Source organism: Garra rufa, chromosome 14 (genome assembly GCF_049309525.1).
Source record: "Garra rufa chromosome 14, GarRuf1.0, whole genome shotgun sequence".
Classification (NCBI taxonomy): domain Eukaryota; kingdom Metazoa; phylum Chordata; class Actinopteri; order Cypriniformes; family Cyprinidae; genus Garra; species Garra rufa.
The window spans coordinates 17,844,663-17,862,945 of record NC_133374.1 but is presented as its reverse complement, the minus strand read 5'-3'; the positions used below and the strand labels follow the sequence as shown (position 1 = coordinate 17,862,945).

At 38.0% G+C, this 18,283-nt stretch overlaps 1 protein-coding gene across 1 annotated transcript in view; it reads right to left on the bottom strand.

Annotated features, from left to right (window-relative positions):
* Window positions 1-250: 250 nt before the first annotated feature.
* The window catches only part of brip1 (BRCA1 interacting helicase 1), a 50,561-nt gene continuing 32,528 nt past the window's right edge, over window positions 251-18,283 (bottom strand). The window contains exons 14-19 of the mRNA XM_073818090.1: window positions 14,940-15,111; window positions 14,745-14,866; window positions 4,068-4,180; window positions 3,888-3,970; window positions 3,316-3,594; window positions 251-1,110 (exon numbers count right to left, since the gene is read on the bottom strand). Of these exons, the coding sequence (XP_073674191.1) occupies window positions 419-1,110; window positions 3,316-3,594; window positions 3,888-3,970; window positions 4,068-4,180; window positions 14,745-14,866; window positions 14,940-15,111 (1,461 nt within the window). The 3' untranslated portion in view covers window positions 251-418. The remainder of the gene's footprint in view (window positions 1,111-3,315; window positions 3,595-3,887; window positions 3,971-4,067; window positions 4,181-14,744; window positions 14,867-14,939; window positions 15,112-18,283) is intronic.

The window sequence follows — 18,283 nt, the reverse complement described above, 5'->3', positions numbered from 1 at the left end:
TTTACAGACCCGCCTGCCCTTGGCGCCCCGGCCCCCAGTGCTACACAGCTGCCCCGCATTTATACTCAGAGTTCACACAAATAAAACTTTACTGGGCTGTAATTTCTGAGTAAAAACATAGAACCTCTCAGCCGAGTGAAATCAGCCATGTAAACCCCTGCCTGCACCTCCTTTGCGTTTTTAGCCCCCACAGTACAGTACATCTCATTAAAATCAACCCGGTCAAGACATCACGTCATAGAGAGGAGGATAAGCTTGTCAGTTATTTTAATAATTCTTATAAAAGATACACATTCTCGGAAGCATATTAAAGACAGATCAGCGGCCTAATATTTAGATTAAAATGTTCATTATTACACCAATTAAGACAGACATACATTCGCCTTTTTCTTCCCTTGTCATACAAAGCTAAACATCATCAGTCATCAATTGTAATGATGCACGGTTGGCTGCTTGGGGGCACGAGTTTAAAATAGTTGGTGAGTTTACCTGATCCTGCTGATGTGCTGGGCCTTTTCTGCCTACATCTGGAGAGTCTACGTACCCGACTACTGCTGACACCATTTTGTGAGCCAGCCACGTTGTCAAAACCTGTCAGCTCTGTACTACTCTCTAACAATGTGCTTTCTGGGACAGTGCTGCTAACAAGGTCTTCAGACAATGGCCTCTCGCCCTGCTCTGAACCTAAGAGATCCTCCAAAAGAACACTGGCTGTGCTATTAGCAACTCCCGGAGGAGATTTCTCCACCTCAGTAGTCTCTTCCTTCTCCTCATCATCTCCTTCAAACAGCTCAGGGCTGTAGAAAATACTTTGTTCGTCCTCTTCAGTATCTTCACGGTCCATTCCACTGGTGTTCTGCTTTGAAGTAGACGTGGGGATCACTAAGTGCGGCTCAAGTTGAGGTTCAACTGAACTGTCATTTAGATCAGGAGCATGCTGAACTTGCTTGTTGGTCACTGAAGTCCCATCTGGCTCGGATTGAAAAATAGGAGTCTTGAATTGGCTACTGACTGGAGTGGAGGTAAAGAGGTGGCTTGTAGGCCACGGTGTTCTTTGGACATTACGTTCTCTGCTTGGTTCAGATGGATGCTGTATATTCTTTCGGTCACCTGTTCAAACAGACAGACACAAAGACATCTGAGTGACAATTATACAAAACTCTTGGGTGTGTATGCCAGCTCAAATGTACGCCTCAAAGCAGAATCTTTGGTTAAAACAATACAGTCCGCATTGTTTGCCAGAAAAAACACGTTTGAAGGTTAGCTTTGATTAAGCGGTGAAGCACAGGGTCTCTATGAACTGTGTAAGGGCTTTAGATTTGGGTCTACAATATTGTTTATATGTCTGAATGAGTGGAGTCCGTGATTTGTTCTCAAGTGTGCGCAAATGCTCACGCTCAATCTACCACAAACAAAGGTCAAAGGGATTTCATTAAAAGCAACAGTCAGACATCTGCTCATCCCAATGCTGTTCAGTCATTTAGGGGTCACAGGGTCTGACGGGGACAATGAGGAGTGAAGAGCGTGTACCGTACACACACATACATGTACAGTACATGCCACAGAAACGCACGCTTGCTTACCAGATGGTTTTACCTAAAGGCACCCACAATGTTAAAGCAACAGCTGACCCAAAAATACATTTTGTTATTGTTCATTTACCCTAATGTTGTATTAAATCCATTTGACTTGAAAACTAAAGGAGGAATGGTAAAGAATGTGCTGGTCACTTGTTTACACAGACTACGATTCAAAGTTTGGGGCTGGTAAAATCTTAACTCTTATTCTCACTAAAGCTACATTTATTTTAATGACATCAATAGGGATGATCATCAGTAGGGATGTAACAATATAAACATCTCATGATATGATAATACGATACTTATTGGAATATAAAAAAACAAAAAAAAACATTTTGTACATTTTATAGTTCAATTCTTCTATCTAATGCACTTTGAGAGTTCAAAATTAGGAGCTCCAACCCATGTTCCTAAGAAAACTTCAGTGAATGGACTTAAACTAAGCAGACTTAACACTCTTTTTAGATGTGATGTACTGTCTCAGTCTAAATTAGATTCATACTTTGTTTTAGAAGCCAAACAAACTGGAATATAATAAAAAATAATATTAACAATTTGATATTATTGCTATTCCTATGACAGCAATATCCATATAATGTAAAACAATTACACTGTAAAATAAATGAAAATTAATATTTCATAAGTATATTATTTTTGCTTTACACTACAGCAGGGTATGATACTTCTTTCCTAATTTCTACACTTGTAAGAGTTTTGAATTTTGGACTGAGGTAACATTACCCATCAAAACCAGTAGTTGTCAGCAATTCATACTGTACTTTAAAACTTTTATTTTGAAAGAAAAGGCAGTAGAGCTTTTATTTTAAAGGAAAACTCCACGTTTAGTGAAAACACGCTTACAAAAACAAATCTAGTGAAATGTTTGAATAATCAGCCGTAAAAATAAAGCATAACTGGTGGCCGTTGCATTCCCAATCGTGTGCTAAAGAGACGTTCTGAGCCATGAAAAAAAAAAAAATGTGATTATGAGCTGATCGCCTGAATAAAGTGTGCCTTTTCGCTTTGGATTAAGCCATATTTCAGTTTTAGCTCGTTTGACAGACTCCGTGCAAAAGCATATTGGCCCAAAACACAACTTTAAAGACCTTTTATGTTAAAATAGTTTTTTTTAAATATACACTTTTTGCACAGAAGACCTATATAGTTTCATATCATCATGTGACCAAAATAATATTAAGACTTTAAGAGTTAAGAGTTTTGCTATCGCGATACCACGATATTGATAATATCGTTACATCCCTAATCATCAGCCATTATGCAAATCTTCCATGTCACATCACATCTTAATTTGGGGTGCAAGAAACATTTTTTATTATTAGAAATGTTGAAAACAGCTATATGTAAATAGAAAGGTAGTAGGGACATTGTTAAAATAGCCCATGCCATGTGACACCAGTGGTTTAACATTTTTATATTTAAAAATTTTATAAAGCTACAAGAATACTTTTTGTGTGCAAAGAAAACAAAAATAACCACTTCATCTTCTCTTTTGTGCATCAACTATTTTATTGATGCCCTTACTACCTTTCTGGGCCTTGAACGTGTCAGTTGCGTTGCTGTCTATGCATCATAAATATCTTAATTGGTGTTCCGAAGATGAACGAAAGTCTTACGGGTTTGAAACGACACGAGGGTGAGTAATTAATGACTGAATTATCATTTTTGGGTGAACTAACCCTTTAAACAAATACAAATTTCCACCCAAGCCATATACCTGTTTCAGAAGACCTGCTCTCAGAGTTGGCCGTCTGCACCTCAGAGTGTAGGTTTGGCTGGGCAAGCTGAGGGTCAAATGGCTTGTGGGGGGTGATTATCTCAGGAGGGGGTGAGGTAACAGTGGAGGGGCTTGGGCATTGAAGGACAGCCTGAGATTGTGTCTCTTTGAAGGTCTCTACTGCCCCCCGCTGGTCTTGAGAAAAGGACTCCAGGGACTGCATGGCGCCAGTGAAGGTGTCATGGTGCCTCACTAGCTGACGCACCCACTTTGACAGGCCTGAGAGAAGAGGACAGCAGCGTTTGACAAACATTTAACCACTCTGCTTGACCACTATTTTCATAACACTCTACCGCAGTACTGTCAATCCGTGTAGATTTTCAAGTAATGAATGTTTTCAACCCATCACTGTTACATGTAAAAGAGCAAGACCTTATGTACACATTATCTGGCCGCAGCCCACAGTCTAACATTTCAAAACCCCTGCAGTAGGTCGTTATCGCCATCTAGTGATTCAGAAATGGAATTACATCTTGGTGAACAATGCACTTTTTTGGCACTCTGTCATTTACCTGTGATATATTTGTTCGGGTTTGTCCTAAACCGGTCATCTACCAGTATAAGTGCCCCCCAGTCATTTCGATGTCGTATACACCTACAAGGACAGCAAACATATTGTTACACTAAAAACTAATTTCAAGTCAGAGTAATTGCACAAATATCAACTCCTATGAAATTCATGTGGCTCTGACCTTCCGAGTGCCTGGTTTAGAGCCCGATATGCTTGAATCTCGTACCAGCGCCCACCAGGCAGAAGTCCACGTGACTTGGCATGCTTGTCATTGTATTTCATCTTCAATTCAACCTGCAGTGCAAAAGAAACAATGAGTTGAACCAAAGTAGCTCCTATAAAAACATTAACATGAAATTTCAGGAAATTGTGGTAAAATAAAAATGTCAACTCACACCTTTTGGCAGAGTTTCTTTGCTCCCACGTATGATTACTCAACAAGCATAAGCAGCATGATATATAGACTACTGTTTAAACATTTGGGATCAGTCACATTTAAAAAAAAAAGAATTACTATCTTTATTCAGCAAAGGTGCATTAAATTTATAAAGAAGTGATGGTAAATACATCTACCCATCTTATTTGGCCATTTGTACATTTTATGGGTCTGCCTTCCGGTCTCATCCACATCCAGCTGTTTTTAGACACAAAACAGCTGGTTTTATGGCTTGATATTGCAAATTGGCATTTCTTACCATATTATTTTAATGTATTATCTTAACTATGAACACTGGTTTGTAGGGCAAACAGTTTTGCACGTTATTCTTCTTGTTATTTCCCTATAGTGGCTATTGAACTGGAAATCTCACCCTTAGGCTTACTTCCATGTTCAGGAATAAGGTGGAAAAGATTTTTATTTGAACCCTTGTGACCTTATGGACATTTTTGTCCTTTTTCATTTTATTTATTTTTATAAGTTTGCCTGTGTTAATGCCAACTGCATACATTCTGGCACAGGTGTGTATTTTTATTGAAATTTTAACTTGAATTAACTTTAATAAATCTATTTTACACTAGGTACAAAAATAGTTTCTCTCAGGACCTTAAGAACTAAAATTTTCTCATTGAAACCCATTAAAAGTTTATTCATTTTACTCTTGTGCGAACTTGTGAACATTTTTGTCCTTTTCAGTTTTTTTTTAAACTGATGCACAAGGGTTAAATATTTGCTGTTTTTCAAAATTTACATTTTATAGAAAAGTTTTTTTTTTTTTCACAAAACAATATTAAGCAGCACAACTGTTTTTAACATAAATGCTTCTTGAGCGACAATTCAGCATTTTAGAATTACTTCTGAAGGACCATGTAACACTGAGGAAACTGAAGTTACGTCTACTGAAAATCCAGCTTTGCAATCACAGGAATACATTACATATTAAAATAAATTAAAATAAAAACGGCTATTTTAAAAAGAAATTTTTCACAATATAGATTTTTCCTGCATTTTTGACCGAATAAATGCAACCTTGGTGCGCATAAGAGAATTCTTTTAAAAAACAAAATCGTACTCATTTAAATCTTTTAATGGTAGTCTATAGACAGATATTTCCCTGAATTTTCTATGACTTTCTATTCTATTTATTTATAGTTTTGGAAAACATTTTAAGCTTCCTAGGTTTATATATGCAGGGTTTTCCAGGATCAAGGACATCCTGTAGAACTTCTAATGAACAGATTCTATGCCTGAGCAAAATAAACAAATAGTATATCATTGGTTGACCACTGTGTATAGGTAAATTTACAGGTTTTATAACAGCAAGGTTTCTGCTTTAGGCCACTCAAGAGCCAATCCTGAGGCTACGTCTACAATAACGTGAATTGCATTGAAAATGCAAAAAAAAAAAAAAAAAAAAATTGCATTTCTGTTTTAAAACGCTCTCCATCCATTGCGTTTTCCAAAAGTTTCTAATCCACGCAGAAACATCAGGAAACGTTAAATTCGCCTAACTGCACATGTGTAAAACCTCATACAAGTTCACTAAGATGATACAGACAGAACTGTTAAAGTTCTGAAGCAATTCTGGTGGAAGGATTATTTTATTTGTGAAAATCTCATTATTGACGCATTCAGGTCACGCTCAGTATCATATGTTTGATCTAAAACACAACTGCCCTCATGTTTTGCTGCAGGACAGCAATTGTAAGTAAATTTCCTGTCATATTTGCAGGAATGTAATATGAGGAGAGTACAAAGCAACATCTTTAGCAACAGTGTTAAACTGAATTGCACATAAAAGGCACAACACTGGTATAAACATAGATTTCAATTGGTACAATATGAGTCATATGACTAAATATGCGTCATCGTTTATAAAAGCCTGTTTTCAGAGTCCACGCTATAATGTCAAAAAAACTGGTGCTTCAAATTCATCCACGTGTGTGGACGGAAGGCCAAAACAGAGAGAAAGCCTTAGCCTTTTGTGTTTTGTAAATGTAAATAAATAAATAAATAAACTGACAATTTTGTTCTTGTACAAAAAAAGCAGACAGTATTAAAGGTGCCATAGAATGGAAAACTGTATTTACCTTGGCATAGTTGAATAATAACAGTTCTCTACATGGACATGACATACCGTGAGTCTCAAACACCACCATTTCCTCCTTCTTATATAAATATGGTGTTTGCAAAAGACCACTGAAAAATAGGCTAAACCTAACATAACACAGACTATGACGTTATAGTCGCGATCATTAATAGTTACGCCCCCAACATTTGCATAGCCCAATCATCAGAAGTTCTGCAGGTAGGCTACTGTGGAAAAAAAAAACAAAGCGAGGACAATAGCGTAAATGGCAGATTACGGGAATAAATGTTATATTTTAGGTTGTGCAGGGGATGTTAAGTGCAGGGATGGGTTAGTGTATGTACTCAGAAAGGCAAGGAAAACAAATAAGGCGTTCTAATAAAATAAGGCGAGCCACTAAAGAGACACGGTTAGCTTCTTACTAGCAAAATCCCGTAACATTGCAGTACATAAGATTTCACTTACCACATAAACAGAGTAAGGAGAGATGACTGCGCGGAAGATGGCGAATGATTTACAGATCCTGAGCATCACTAACAAGCTTCTAAACTTGTAAAATATGTGGTAAGTTCTGCCGCTGTAGTGTAAAGTTACACAGAGCATGTGCAATTGCAAATCTCAAAAGTGAAAGTAAAATGATCGTGCATTCAAAACGGCAGTTTCAATGACCCGCATATTAATAGTGGGTCGAGCTCCGTGATTAAATATATATTTTCCTCCATGTGCGAGCTACTGAAATGAGCCGCTCAGTGAAACAGCCAATCAGAGCAGAGCTCATCATTATTATTCATGTGCCTTCCAAATAAGGTAATAACAGAGCATTTTATTCTAGGGACAAATCCTAGGGTTGTAAATGGACCTGTAAAACCGTTTCTGGAGAATTTTTTTGCCCTTTCCTATGCCATATACCTTCTATGTAGATATCAGAGAACAATTTAAAATATTGTATCAATGCACTTCATGGCACCTTCAATCTTCACTAACTTACATTTATCAGAAGACTCAACAGGCCACACCTGGGAGTGAGGCAGCTGCACCACCATCGTGCCGCTCATATAGAACTAATTAGATTGACACTGGCAGGAGGTAGGACTGGTGAGCGGTGATCTGCAGAGGGCAAAGCTCCCCTGAAGATGACACCCTGGGCCTGAAGTGCTTTCATACTCGCCTGCCCAGCCCGCTGATCCATTGCAAAGAGGCGGAAGAAACAGGCCACCAGACAATAGGCATCTGCTTTGCCATAAAAATGCCAGGGAGGCATCCATCAATTTTCACCCACTGTTTTAACGCTAACCTTTTTGAATTGACAAGTGAAAAGTTCAAATCCCGTCAGATGGGACAGGATGGTGAAAGCCTTAACTATTTGTGACAGGTACTGTGTTTTCAGATGCCACAACCTGTACGAGGGCATGACCGTCACAGGTAAGGCTTGTCTCTTGTACACAGCAGCTCTGCGTCATCCACGATGTTGACACACACCATAATCAGGAATATTTAGAAACACATGGACACGCTGACATACACACAGGGCATCCACACTTCAGCATGACCGAATCCGCCATCTGATGCACAATCTCAATCTCTAACCCAGTGGAAGGGTTAAAAGCATCTGGATAGAGATCCTGTCGTCAACTAAAGGCCGCTACCCCGAGGCCGACTGTCATATAAATCCAATCAGAGTCTATTTCACTATCAAGGCCCTTCACCTCCCGGTACCACGTCAACACTCAATCCGACATGACAGCTTGCATATGTGAAAAAGCCAATTCTCGCTGCTAGCCAAATCTCCTCATTGTGCAAGAAACCGCAAGCTGGAAGGGATTACGTAAAATGTCAGGAGATAGCCCACTCTCACATCAGCTTCAACCTCTTTACCTGTTCATCCTTAAAAACAGACATTTGACCAAGAGGCATGCATCGCAGCAGAGCGGAACACTGCCGCCGTCGCGCCCGTCACCGAGATCTCGTAGCCTGCTGTCTGTCCGTGTTAGGAAACAGCAGAGCGGGTCACACTAAGAGTCCTCGGCTCCGCAATTAAAAGGAAAATCAAAGAGAAACGAGATAAGCCTTTACAATTTAACACACTTTCCATCGTCTAACACAAGCTGTTCATTAGGCATCGAGACACGGCATCAGCTGGAATAGCCCTTTTACTGCCTTTTAAATCGGAGATTATTTTTCTTAGCGAAACAAAACATGTTCTCTCCAGTTTTTATGTTCACCAGAGGCTATTTTGATGTGTGCGCACCATCGGTTTAGACTGTTTAAAGTTCACCTTTGATCTCGCTCCCAATAACGGACTAATAAAAGCGATACTCTCGTTTTAGAGGCACTTTAATAGCATTTCTGTCTATCTGGGAAGACTGTGCAGGCATTCACACAACAGGACCTCTACTCTGACTTGAGAGTAGTAAGTTAAGTCACAAGTTTCAATGAATTCAAGTAAGTGTGTGCCATTCTGAAAATTTGAAAGTTGTTATATTTTTGGAAAAAAATCTTTGCGAGTGCTGATTTACATATTGTATATGTGATCCTGGACCACAAAACCAGTCATAAGGGTACATTTTTTTAAATTAAGATTTACACACCATCCGAAAGCTTTCTATTGATGTATGATTTGTTAGAACATGACAATATTTGTCTAAGATACAACAATTTGAAAATCTGGAATCTGAGGGTGTAAAAAAATCTAAATACTGAGAAAATCGCCTTTAAAGTTATTCAAATGAAATTCTTAGCAATGCATATTACTAATCAAATATTAAGTTTGGATATGTTTATGGTTGGAAATGTACAAAATATCTTCATGGAACATGATCTTTACTTAATATCCTAATGATTTTTGGCAAAAAAGAAAAATGAATAATTTTGACCCATACAATGTATTTTTGGCTATTGCTACAAATATACCCATGCGACTTCTGACTGGTTTTGTGGTCCAGGGTCACATATAATAATAACCATTGCACTCTGACAGTAAATAGTGTCAGTGTCCTCTCTTTCCTTTGAATTAATAGGGTCATATCCTAGATATCCCCAGGGGTCATCTCCACCCCCCATGCACTCGACCAAAGGAGAGGCAACGTCTTGTATCAAAAGCTTGCATGCAGACTACCAGTGTATATAAACACTGTTGTATTGCTCAATGTTGAGTGAACTGTTGTTTCCTAGTATGTACAATGAACAGATGGACTCTTTTTAAACAATGGATTTCCATGACCTTGCAAGTCAGGTTTTATGAAATAATTTCGATTCAGATTAATTCATCGATGCATTATTTTGTAAACTAATTTGACCAATTCTAGTTTGAGAACAATTCAATGACAAATTGAACACGATTAAGGCTTGCAAACCACTTTTAATTTAATGAAAAAAGTACACTACTATTAAGTTTTGCTTATGATTGCTCAGTGGAGAAGAAATTGTTGAATGAAGTTGTTATTTTTGTTTTCTTTGCACACAAAAAGTATTCTCGTAGCTTCATAACATTATGGACACATGGACTATTTTAATGACATCCTTACTACCTTTTAAGGTCATCTGAATGTGTCAGTTGTGTTGCTGTCTATGCAGGGTCAGAACTTCAGATTTCAACAAAAATATCTTAATTTGTGATCTGAGAAATGAATGATGGTCTTATGGGTTGGGAACCTGATGAGCATCATTTTTAGGTGAACTATCCCTTGAAACTTTGTCGTCACAAGAATAAATTACATTGTAAAAGAAACTGAAAATTGAAACAGAAAACTGTTATTTTAAATTCTAATAATAAATTACAATATTACAGTTTTTTATTGTATATTCAAACAAGACAATCAAATCAACTGTTTTTGACTTTTTTAGGTCTGGTAATCATCACTGTGGGAACCCCAGGGTTTGTACAGATACTGTAAAATGAAACTCCAGGACTTATAAAGACTTTTCAAGCACAACTTTTTTGCACTACTTTTTTGATTTTTCAAAGGGTTTCAATCAGAGATCTCACTTATCGAACAGTGTCTTCCATTTCAAATTCTAAAAAAAGAGAAATAGATAAATAAAAATAGTGAAAGCACATGCAAAGTATTACCAAAGTATACTTAAAGTATACTAAAGATTTGTATTTGTGTATACTTTCTTTTTTCTTCTTTGATTATATAACTGTACTGCATTAATGGTTTGATGTTTTCTACTGTTTAAGAAAAATCGAAATCGCTCTGAAATCCTGATCTGGAACAAATGATTCACAAACCCGCACCAAAGTCCCTATCTGAATAAAATTATTTATGATCCGCACTCCGAAGTTCCAATCTATGATCAGATCATCAAATTTGATTTCGATTGGGACTTGATTTAGATTCGCATATTGCGAATCATTTGATTAGAATCATTCAATTTGCTAAATGATTCACGAACCTGTTCTGATCTAAATCAAATTATCAAATTAAGTCCTAATCTGAAACAACTGATTCACAATATGCAATTCTATTGGAGCGCTTCGAAATAGTGAATCATTTTGCGACGCAATGGTTTAACTGATTCAGAGTTTTGAAAAGCTCAGATTCAGCCATCACTACATGCTTTTTTCGAAATTCGAAAATTAATAGCTTTTAATTTGATCTGATTTTTGCTAGTGAGTCGCTTGAAATTAATGATCGAAGTCACGAGTTTGAATCAATTGGAGTGGTTCCAGTGTAAATGACTTAATTAATTTGGTTCACCTGTTCCTCTATTCGCATCTTCAGCCATGTTTACACGACACTGCCAGTACTACTACTTGCTTAGCTCACTTGTTTTCTGACATTAACTGAAATAAGCAAAAAATGTATGATGTTTTTTTAATTGTGTGAAAAGATGTGCTTATTGACAAAATTAAACACATATTTCATAGATACGTTCTTTCAATAATTAAAGTACTTTTTAAGTACCTCTTTAAGAATATTGCTATTTTCAAGGGTTTTCCAGGCCTTAAATGTCAGAAAGTCAAATTCAATTACTTCAAGCACTTTAAGCACCTTGTACAAACCATGGAGCCCAAAAAAAAAAAAAAAGTACTGAAATAGCATGGGCTCCAGCTACTTTTATTCTGTTTGGGATAAGAACGAGTATGCCAAAACTCCCTAACCTTCCTTAGTCTTTTCATCCCGCACTAGGCAAACGAGACAAAGCATCACCTGTGTCGAAGGGGAGGTATTGAGGGGAAATCGAGGGCAGCAAACAAACACGTTTGAGTGCTGTCAACAACTTCATGTGGCATTTGAGACAAGGAGAAGCATTACGGTTGGCCAGGTGCACGAAACCCCTGCCTCCGTGCCCCTCTGGCACATCAACTCATCGTTTGTCTGCAACAAGCCACATGATTAAAACTAGAGATGCTCCGATCAGCATTTTTCGGGCCGATCACCGATTACCAAGATCATGATCTGCCGATCACCGATCACTGCCGATCACAAAATGGCAGGGGAATAGGAATCTTTTATCTATAATCTAGCAGAGTTTGCACCATTTGTAGAAATGAAACTAACTCTAAATTAACTATATTGAAAAAAAAAAAAAAAACTGTAGAAATAAGCTACAGTCAAGATCTTGTAGAACCACCAAGTTAGGGTTGTAGACGATAGTATCGTGTATCAACAACAGTTAGAGATATCGCCAGTTGCTGATGCCTTTGACGATAGCAAGACGATTATTATTATTATCCGTCAAAAAGGCGCCTAACTTTAGCGATGCAGTGCAGAGAGTTGGTTCTAGGATGCTTCAGAAACTTGCCGTGGTATAAACACACGCATAGAGTGGCCACGTCGCCTTAACGCGCCGCATGGAGAAGAGATTTATTCATCATACAGTGCAGATAGATAAACTGATTATAACGGGAGTGTTTTTTAAAGTGCACCTCGCACTAGACTAGGCTACACTAGTTATGAAGTTCTTTGATAATGTAAATGTTCTTTGCTTGTTATTTGTAGCTGCTTTTTAAGATGATGTAAGGATTATATTATCCAGCATTGCACAGTCATTAGGATAAAGGTAGTAAAATGTGGTTTAGGCTGAATTAAATACGATATATCAGAATCCGTCTGTATATAGGAAACATAAACATTCACCTCAGTAACATCTATATGCATTCATTAGAATTACGATGCGATAAAATGGCGCTAAACATACGCACGTGAATTACACAGGCACCGTTTCTCCTCATTCTATATAAACTGAACTACAACATGAACTGATGACAACAATCAGTCATACAGTGGTAACATTATTGCAATATGACGGGTATAGAAAGATACATCCATTTACATTCAAGCACACACATTTACCACTAACTGAAGATAGCAGAGAATGAAACCGAAAGTAAACTTGAACGTCTCTGGTAAAACAGTCAGCGCTCTGTACATGCACAACTTAGTCACATGCCCAATAACAAGACTACCCTTACAAAACGAATAAGGAATTTAGTACTCATGTTGCCACTGGTAAGCTCCGCTCTGCTGTTGTTTACCTGTGTGCCGTGCATGCACGTGTGAAAAAGTTGCACGAGTAATTTACGTCAAGTGATCGGCTTTTTTGATCGGCGCGATCAAGCTATTTTAAGCCAATATCGGCCGATTGTGATCGGTGGCCGATCAATCGGAGCATCACTAATTAAAACCTACCTCAGAACCCTCCAAAACTCATCCAAAATGGCAAACTCAATCGGCCTCCACTGGAGCAGAAGTGAAAAAAAATCAAAGGCCTTCCCCAGAGGTAAGGGTACAACCACACCAACAGCTTCCGCTAAGGTGAAGGGCTCGGAAGTGTCAATCATCTGTACATATCCCCACGGTGACAGACCCAGTTAGGAGACCTTCAACATACTCTGACAGCAAGGTAGACAGAGGGGGAAGCTTAAAGGTCAGGTCTATCTGCTAAGGACAGGCAAAACACAGCACAATCACTATTGAATTCATTTACGGATCACAGCAAGGGGGGGACCGATGTTCTGCCGACAAAGTAACTTTTTTAAGACATGAACACATGTGAGAGAACAAATGATACTTCAGGGTTGAAATGAGGATCAAGAAAAGTGAAGAGTCATTAAAAGATTAGGAGAGCCTATCATGGTTACTCTTTAATGGGAATCTCTATCATCACTTCACAAATCATGTAGCCACTTGGATGGTGTCAAAACAACCTGAACCACTTCCAGTTGACTAGAACAACTACTAAAGCAATCAACTTTTCAAGGATAGGCATTATAGTGACTTCACCACGATTATGGGTTTGGAATAATGTAAATAAGATGTGATGTCAATACAGAATTCCATTAAAGGATTAGTTCACTTCTAGAATAAAAATTTCCTGATAATTAATTCACCCCCATGTCATCCAAGATGTTCGTGTCTTTCTTCTTCAGTCGAAAAGAATTAATCCTGGATTTTTCTCCATATAGCTGACTTCAATGGGGATCAACAGGTTGAATGTCCAAACTGCAGTTTAAATGAAGCTTCAAAGGGCTCGACACGATCCCAGCCTAGGAATAAGGCTCTTATCTAGTGAAACAATAAATCATTTTCTAATTTTTTTTTTTTTAATGTATAAACTTTTTAACCACAAATGCACATCTTAGACTAGCTCGACTTCATGCATTATGTAACCACATTCGAAAGGTCATGTGTGATGTAGGCAGATGTACCGACCCAGTGTTTACAAAGCGAACGAGTAAAGAAAGTCAAACACCCTTTACAAAAAAAGTAAAATGATGTTGGTGGATTTTCAAATTTAGGGGAGAAAATGAGTTTTTCACCCTTCCTTTTTGAACCGAAGTACACAAACGAAGAACTAACCACACGTGACCTTTCCAATGTGATTACATAATGCGTGAAGTCGTAGACACATTGCAGAGCTAGTGCAAGGCGAGCATTTGTGGTTAAAAAGTACATACATTTTATTTATTATTATTTTTTTTTAGAAAATGATTGATCGTTTCACTTGATAAGAACCTTATTCTTTGGCTAGGATGGTGTAGAGCCCTTTGAAGCTGTATTGAAACTGCAATTTGGACCTTCAACCTGTTGGCGCCCACTGCAGTCCACTATATGGATAAAAATCCTGGAAAGTTTTCCTCAAAAACCTTAATTTATTTTCAATTGAAGAAAGAAAGACATGACCTCTTGGATGACATGGGGTGAGTAAATTAGGAGGATTTTTTTTTTTTTTTTTTTTTTAGAAGTGAACTAATCCTTTAATTACATGTACTATTTTTGATAGAACATGGCTCATCCATGAGATTAATTGCAAATGAGAAATCTCACAGACATGCCAAATACAGTATATGTAGTTATAATTGTCATATGTTTTTTGCAGTCTGTTACCTGCAAATCTTTGATATTGGGAAACGGGATTCCAATAGTAACCACTGCTCTGGCATTATCATCAGTGAAGTCTAAGCCCTCGCTGACCTTCCCTCTGCAAACAGCAACCAGCAGCGCTCCATCTGTGAAAATAAATCATAATCAACACAAAGACAACACAATTAAACACAGCATTTGGAACAGATCAACACTAACCTCTGTTTTCATTGTTGGCTGCCGTTCCTCGGATGGCCTCATAGTATGTCTGCAGTAACTCATCAAAATCACCCTTGCCACCACCACGTGGCTCAGTAATCACAGTCTTTCGCTCTTCAAGCTTGTTCCACAGACCAGTGTTCATCCAGCGGTCCCTCAGTTTATCTAACATCTTATAAAAGAACAAAAATTGGACATTTAAATTATGATTTGCACAATATACATTTAGCAATAATTATTAGGATATAATACTCAGGCTATAATAATATGCTCACTGGGTCATCATATATAAATATATTACTCCTGTTCTGACGCAACACATTAGTAATTAGTGTAGAGTAATAATAGCAGTGAGCTAGAAGGGTAAACAGGGATGCTTTTAATAACAAACATAATGAAAAGCAAATTCTGGAACGCAAATGTCTGATTCAAAGCTGCAGCATTCATGTGGACCCCATTAAAATAAAAAACAAGAGTCAGCTGAAGAGGAATGTCTCAACCCTCGGTTGCCCAGTAATTCATAGTTTAATAAATACAGACCTCCTGTTTGCACTATAAACAATTTGCTGGTCTGGACCTTTTTTGTATTTTTACCGAATAATGGAATATGCTGCTTAGACAGATTACATTGCACACTAAAAGCCTGAGAACGAACCATCACAGCAAGAAACAGGATGTTTCTCTGCTGTATTCTCTCTAGTTCCCATTACTGCAAGCAAATAAACTGCAAGTTTAAACCCTGTTCATAATAAAAATCACTGTTACGGTGCTATTGTTAGTGCAAAAAAGTCAGTGACTCCCAAAGGGGTAACACTGATCTAAAAGCTCTCCCACACAGGGAGCAACTCTTGTCTCTGCTGTACGCATTTTCCTCTTGAATAGGCATGCCTTAACAATCCAAGCAAATCTTCACTGGCATGGAAATGTGTTAGATGGGTCAAGCAAAAGTTCTGCGGTGTGATCAGCAAAAAACTTCTCATGACTGCAGAAATTTGAGGCTTCATTCAGATAAACAATAACATTAGGACTTGAGGTGTGCCTCAGGGCTCGGTATTAGGATGCTTACACTAATGTGGATCCTAAGCACGTCCACACTAAATTCACTGAACTATTAAATCTCACCTGAGGTGGCTAAGACTTCTGCACCATTAAAACAATTTTACACACTGATGTGACAGCGAAGCAAGCACCAATTTCATCAGGTCTGTGCTTATAAGAACAAAAAAGCCACTTGTCTTAAATAAAACATGACACTTGTGCTGAAGATGCAACATCAGCTCATAAACTTCACTGTTTCAAAGGCTAACAGCAAACCAACTGTTCCGCATTTGCTGTAAATCCAATATGAATAAAAGGTGAATTATTAATGTGCTCTCTCAGTGGAATACCCAGGGAACAAACCGGCATTTTATACACCGTGTACTTGGATGAAATTCAGATTTCTGAGGAAGATTTCATAACAAGAATAGGAGGAGGACAAGTGAAAGAAGAAGCTGAAACAAAAAAGAACATGGAAACATGGATGGTCTTGTTTCGATGGATACAACTGATGGGTTTGGAAGCTGTTTTCGGCATCTTGAATTTACCTTGAGGGTCAATGTTATTAATTTGTGCTTGGTCTGAAGTGTAACCCGATGATGACCTGAGCGTAACCTGATAATAAAATGCTGGCCCTTAAAAGACAGGGACACATGCAAGCACAAAAACTCCTTGTATAAGCTTGTTGTTTATATTCCCAGAGCTGTAATTTGTAAGGCCTTATAAAAGCGGGCGAAATACAATACAGTGCCACTCCAGGAGTCCCTTGGCTCAAAGGGTAATGGTCCTAATGCTTTTATCTCACAGACACTGTGAGTAAACATCACTCTATGTCTGCTTCTATGCAGTCATTTCATTACAGGCACATTTTCCACATCCCTCATCCTGACAGACCAGAGCCGTAGTTTGATAAACCAAAAAACGAGCCAGTCAGCAGTGAGGTAGAAACTAAAAATTATCACCATCTGTTCAATTCAACAGACTCATTACAGACTCATAGTTTTCAAGTTTGAAAATAAAGAATTGGCTCCTTTTTCTATCTATAATGTTATAGCTCTAGTAAAAACTGTAATGAATATGTGCATATATTTTTAAAAATGCTCCTCTGTAGGGTTTTTTTTTCTAGCTGAACAATGAGTTTATGGTCACGAATATGTTTTATTCTGAGGTAAATGTGACGTTACGTGACTTTGTTTACAAGCTGTTATACTGACATCCTTCCACGGTTGAAACATTGATCGAGCATATACAGGTGCATCTCAATAAATTAGAATGTCGTGGATTCACTAGGCTACACAATCATGGGGAAAACTGCTCATCTGACAGTTGTCCAGAGGACAATCATCGACACCCTTCACAAGGAGGGTAAGCCACAAACTTTCACTGCCAAAGAAGCTGGCTGTTCACAGAGTGCTGTATCCAAGCATGTTACAGAAAGCTGAGTGGAAGGAAAAAGTGTGGAAGAAAAAGATGCACAACCAAGCGAACCGCAGCCTTGAGAGCCTTGTCAAGCTAAATCGATTCAAGAATTTGGATGAATTTGACTGAGACATTTCAGGGTTTTTCTCTATATAGTGGACTTTTAATAGTGCACGCGGGCACTTTCAAATGCAGTTTGAATGCAGATTTTTTTTTTAGAAATTAACCGATTATTTCGCTAGATAAGACCCTACTTCCCTGGCTGGATTATTAAGAGCCCTTTGAAGCTGCATTTAAAGTGCATTTCAGAAGTTCAAACTCACGGGCACCACAGAAGTCCACTATATAGAGTACATTCCTGATTTTTTTTTCCATCAAAAAACAATTTCTTTACGACTAAAGAAAGAAAGACATGAACATCTTGGATAGCAAGGAGGTGAGTGAATTTTTGTTCTGAAAGTGAACTTCTCCTTTAAACTGAGGCGCTACAGCATTCTGTCACTCCACATTAAAACAGCTCCAAAATAGAATTATTGTCTAAATACTAGGGCTGGGTATCGTTTCAGATGTTCCGATTCGATTCGATTCAATTTTCAAGTTCTTAATTCGATTCGATTTCGATTCTCGGTTCGATTTGTAGTATTACTACAGCATTTCACTTCAGAGTTACAAATCAGGCATATAGCTGTGTCCACTGTATCTTGATGTGGCTTGCGAAATGTGAAATGCTTCCATACCTCTGACTTTTTATGTGAAGGTGTGGTTGATATCGGGAACGTACCTGAATCTGAAATCTGAGACTGTTATAAATCAAAACTAACAAAGCACAATCCTTACTTTGATTTATTGGATGTGCAATGTGCTACTGTTAAGATTTAAGAATCTAT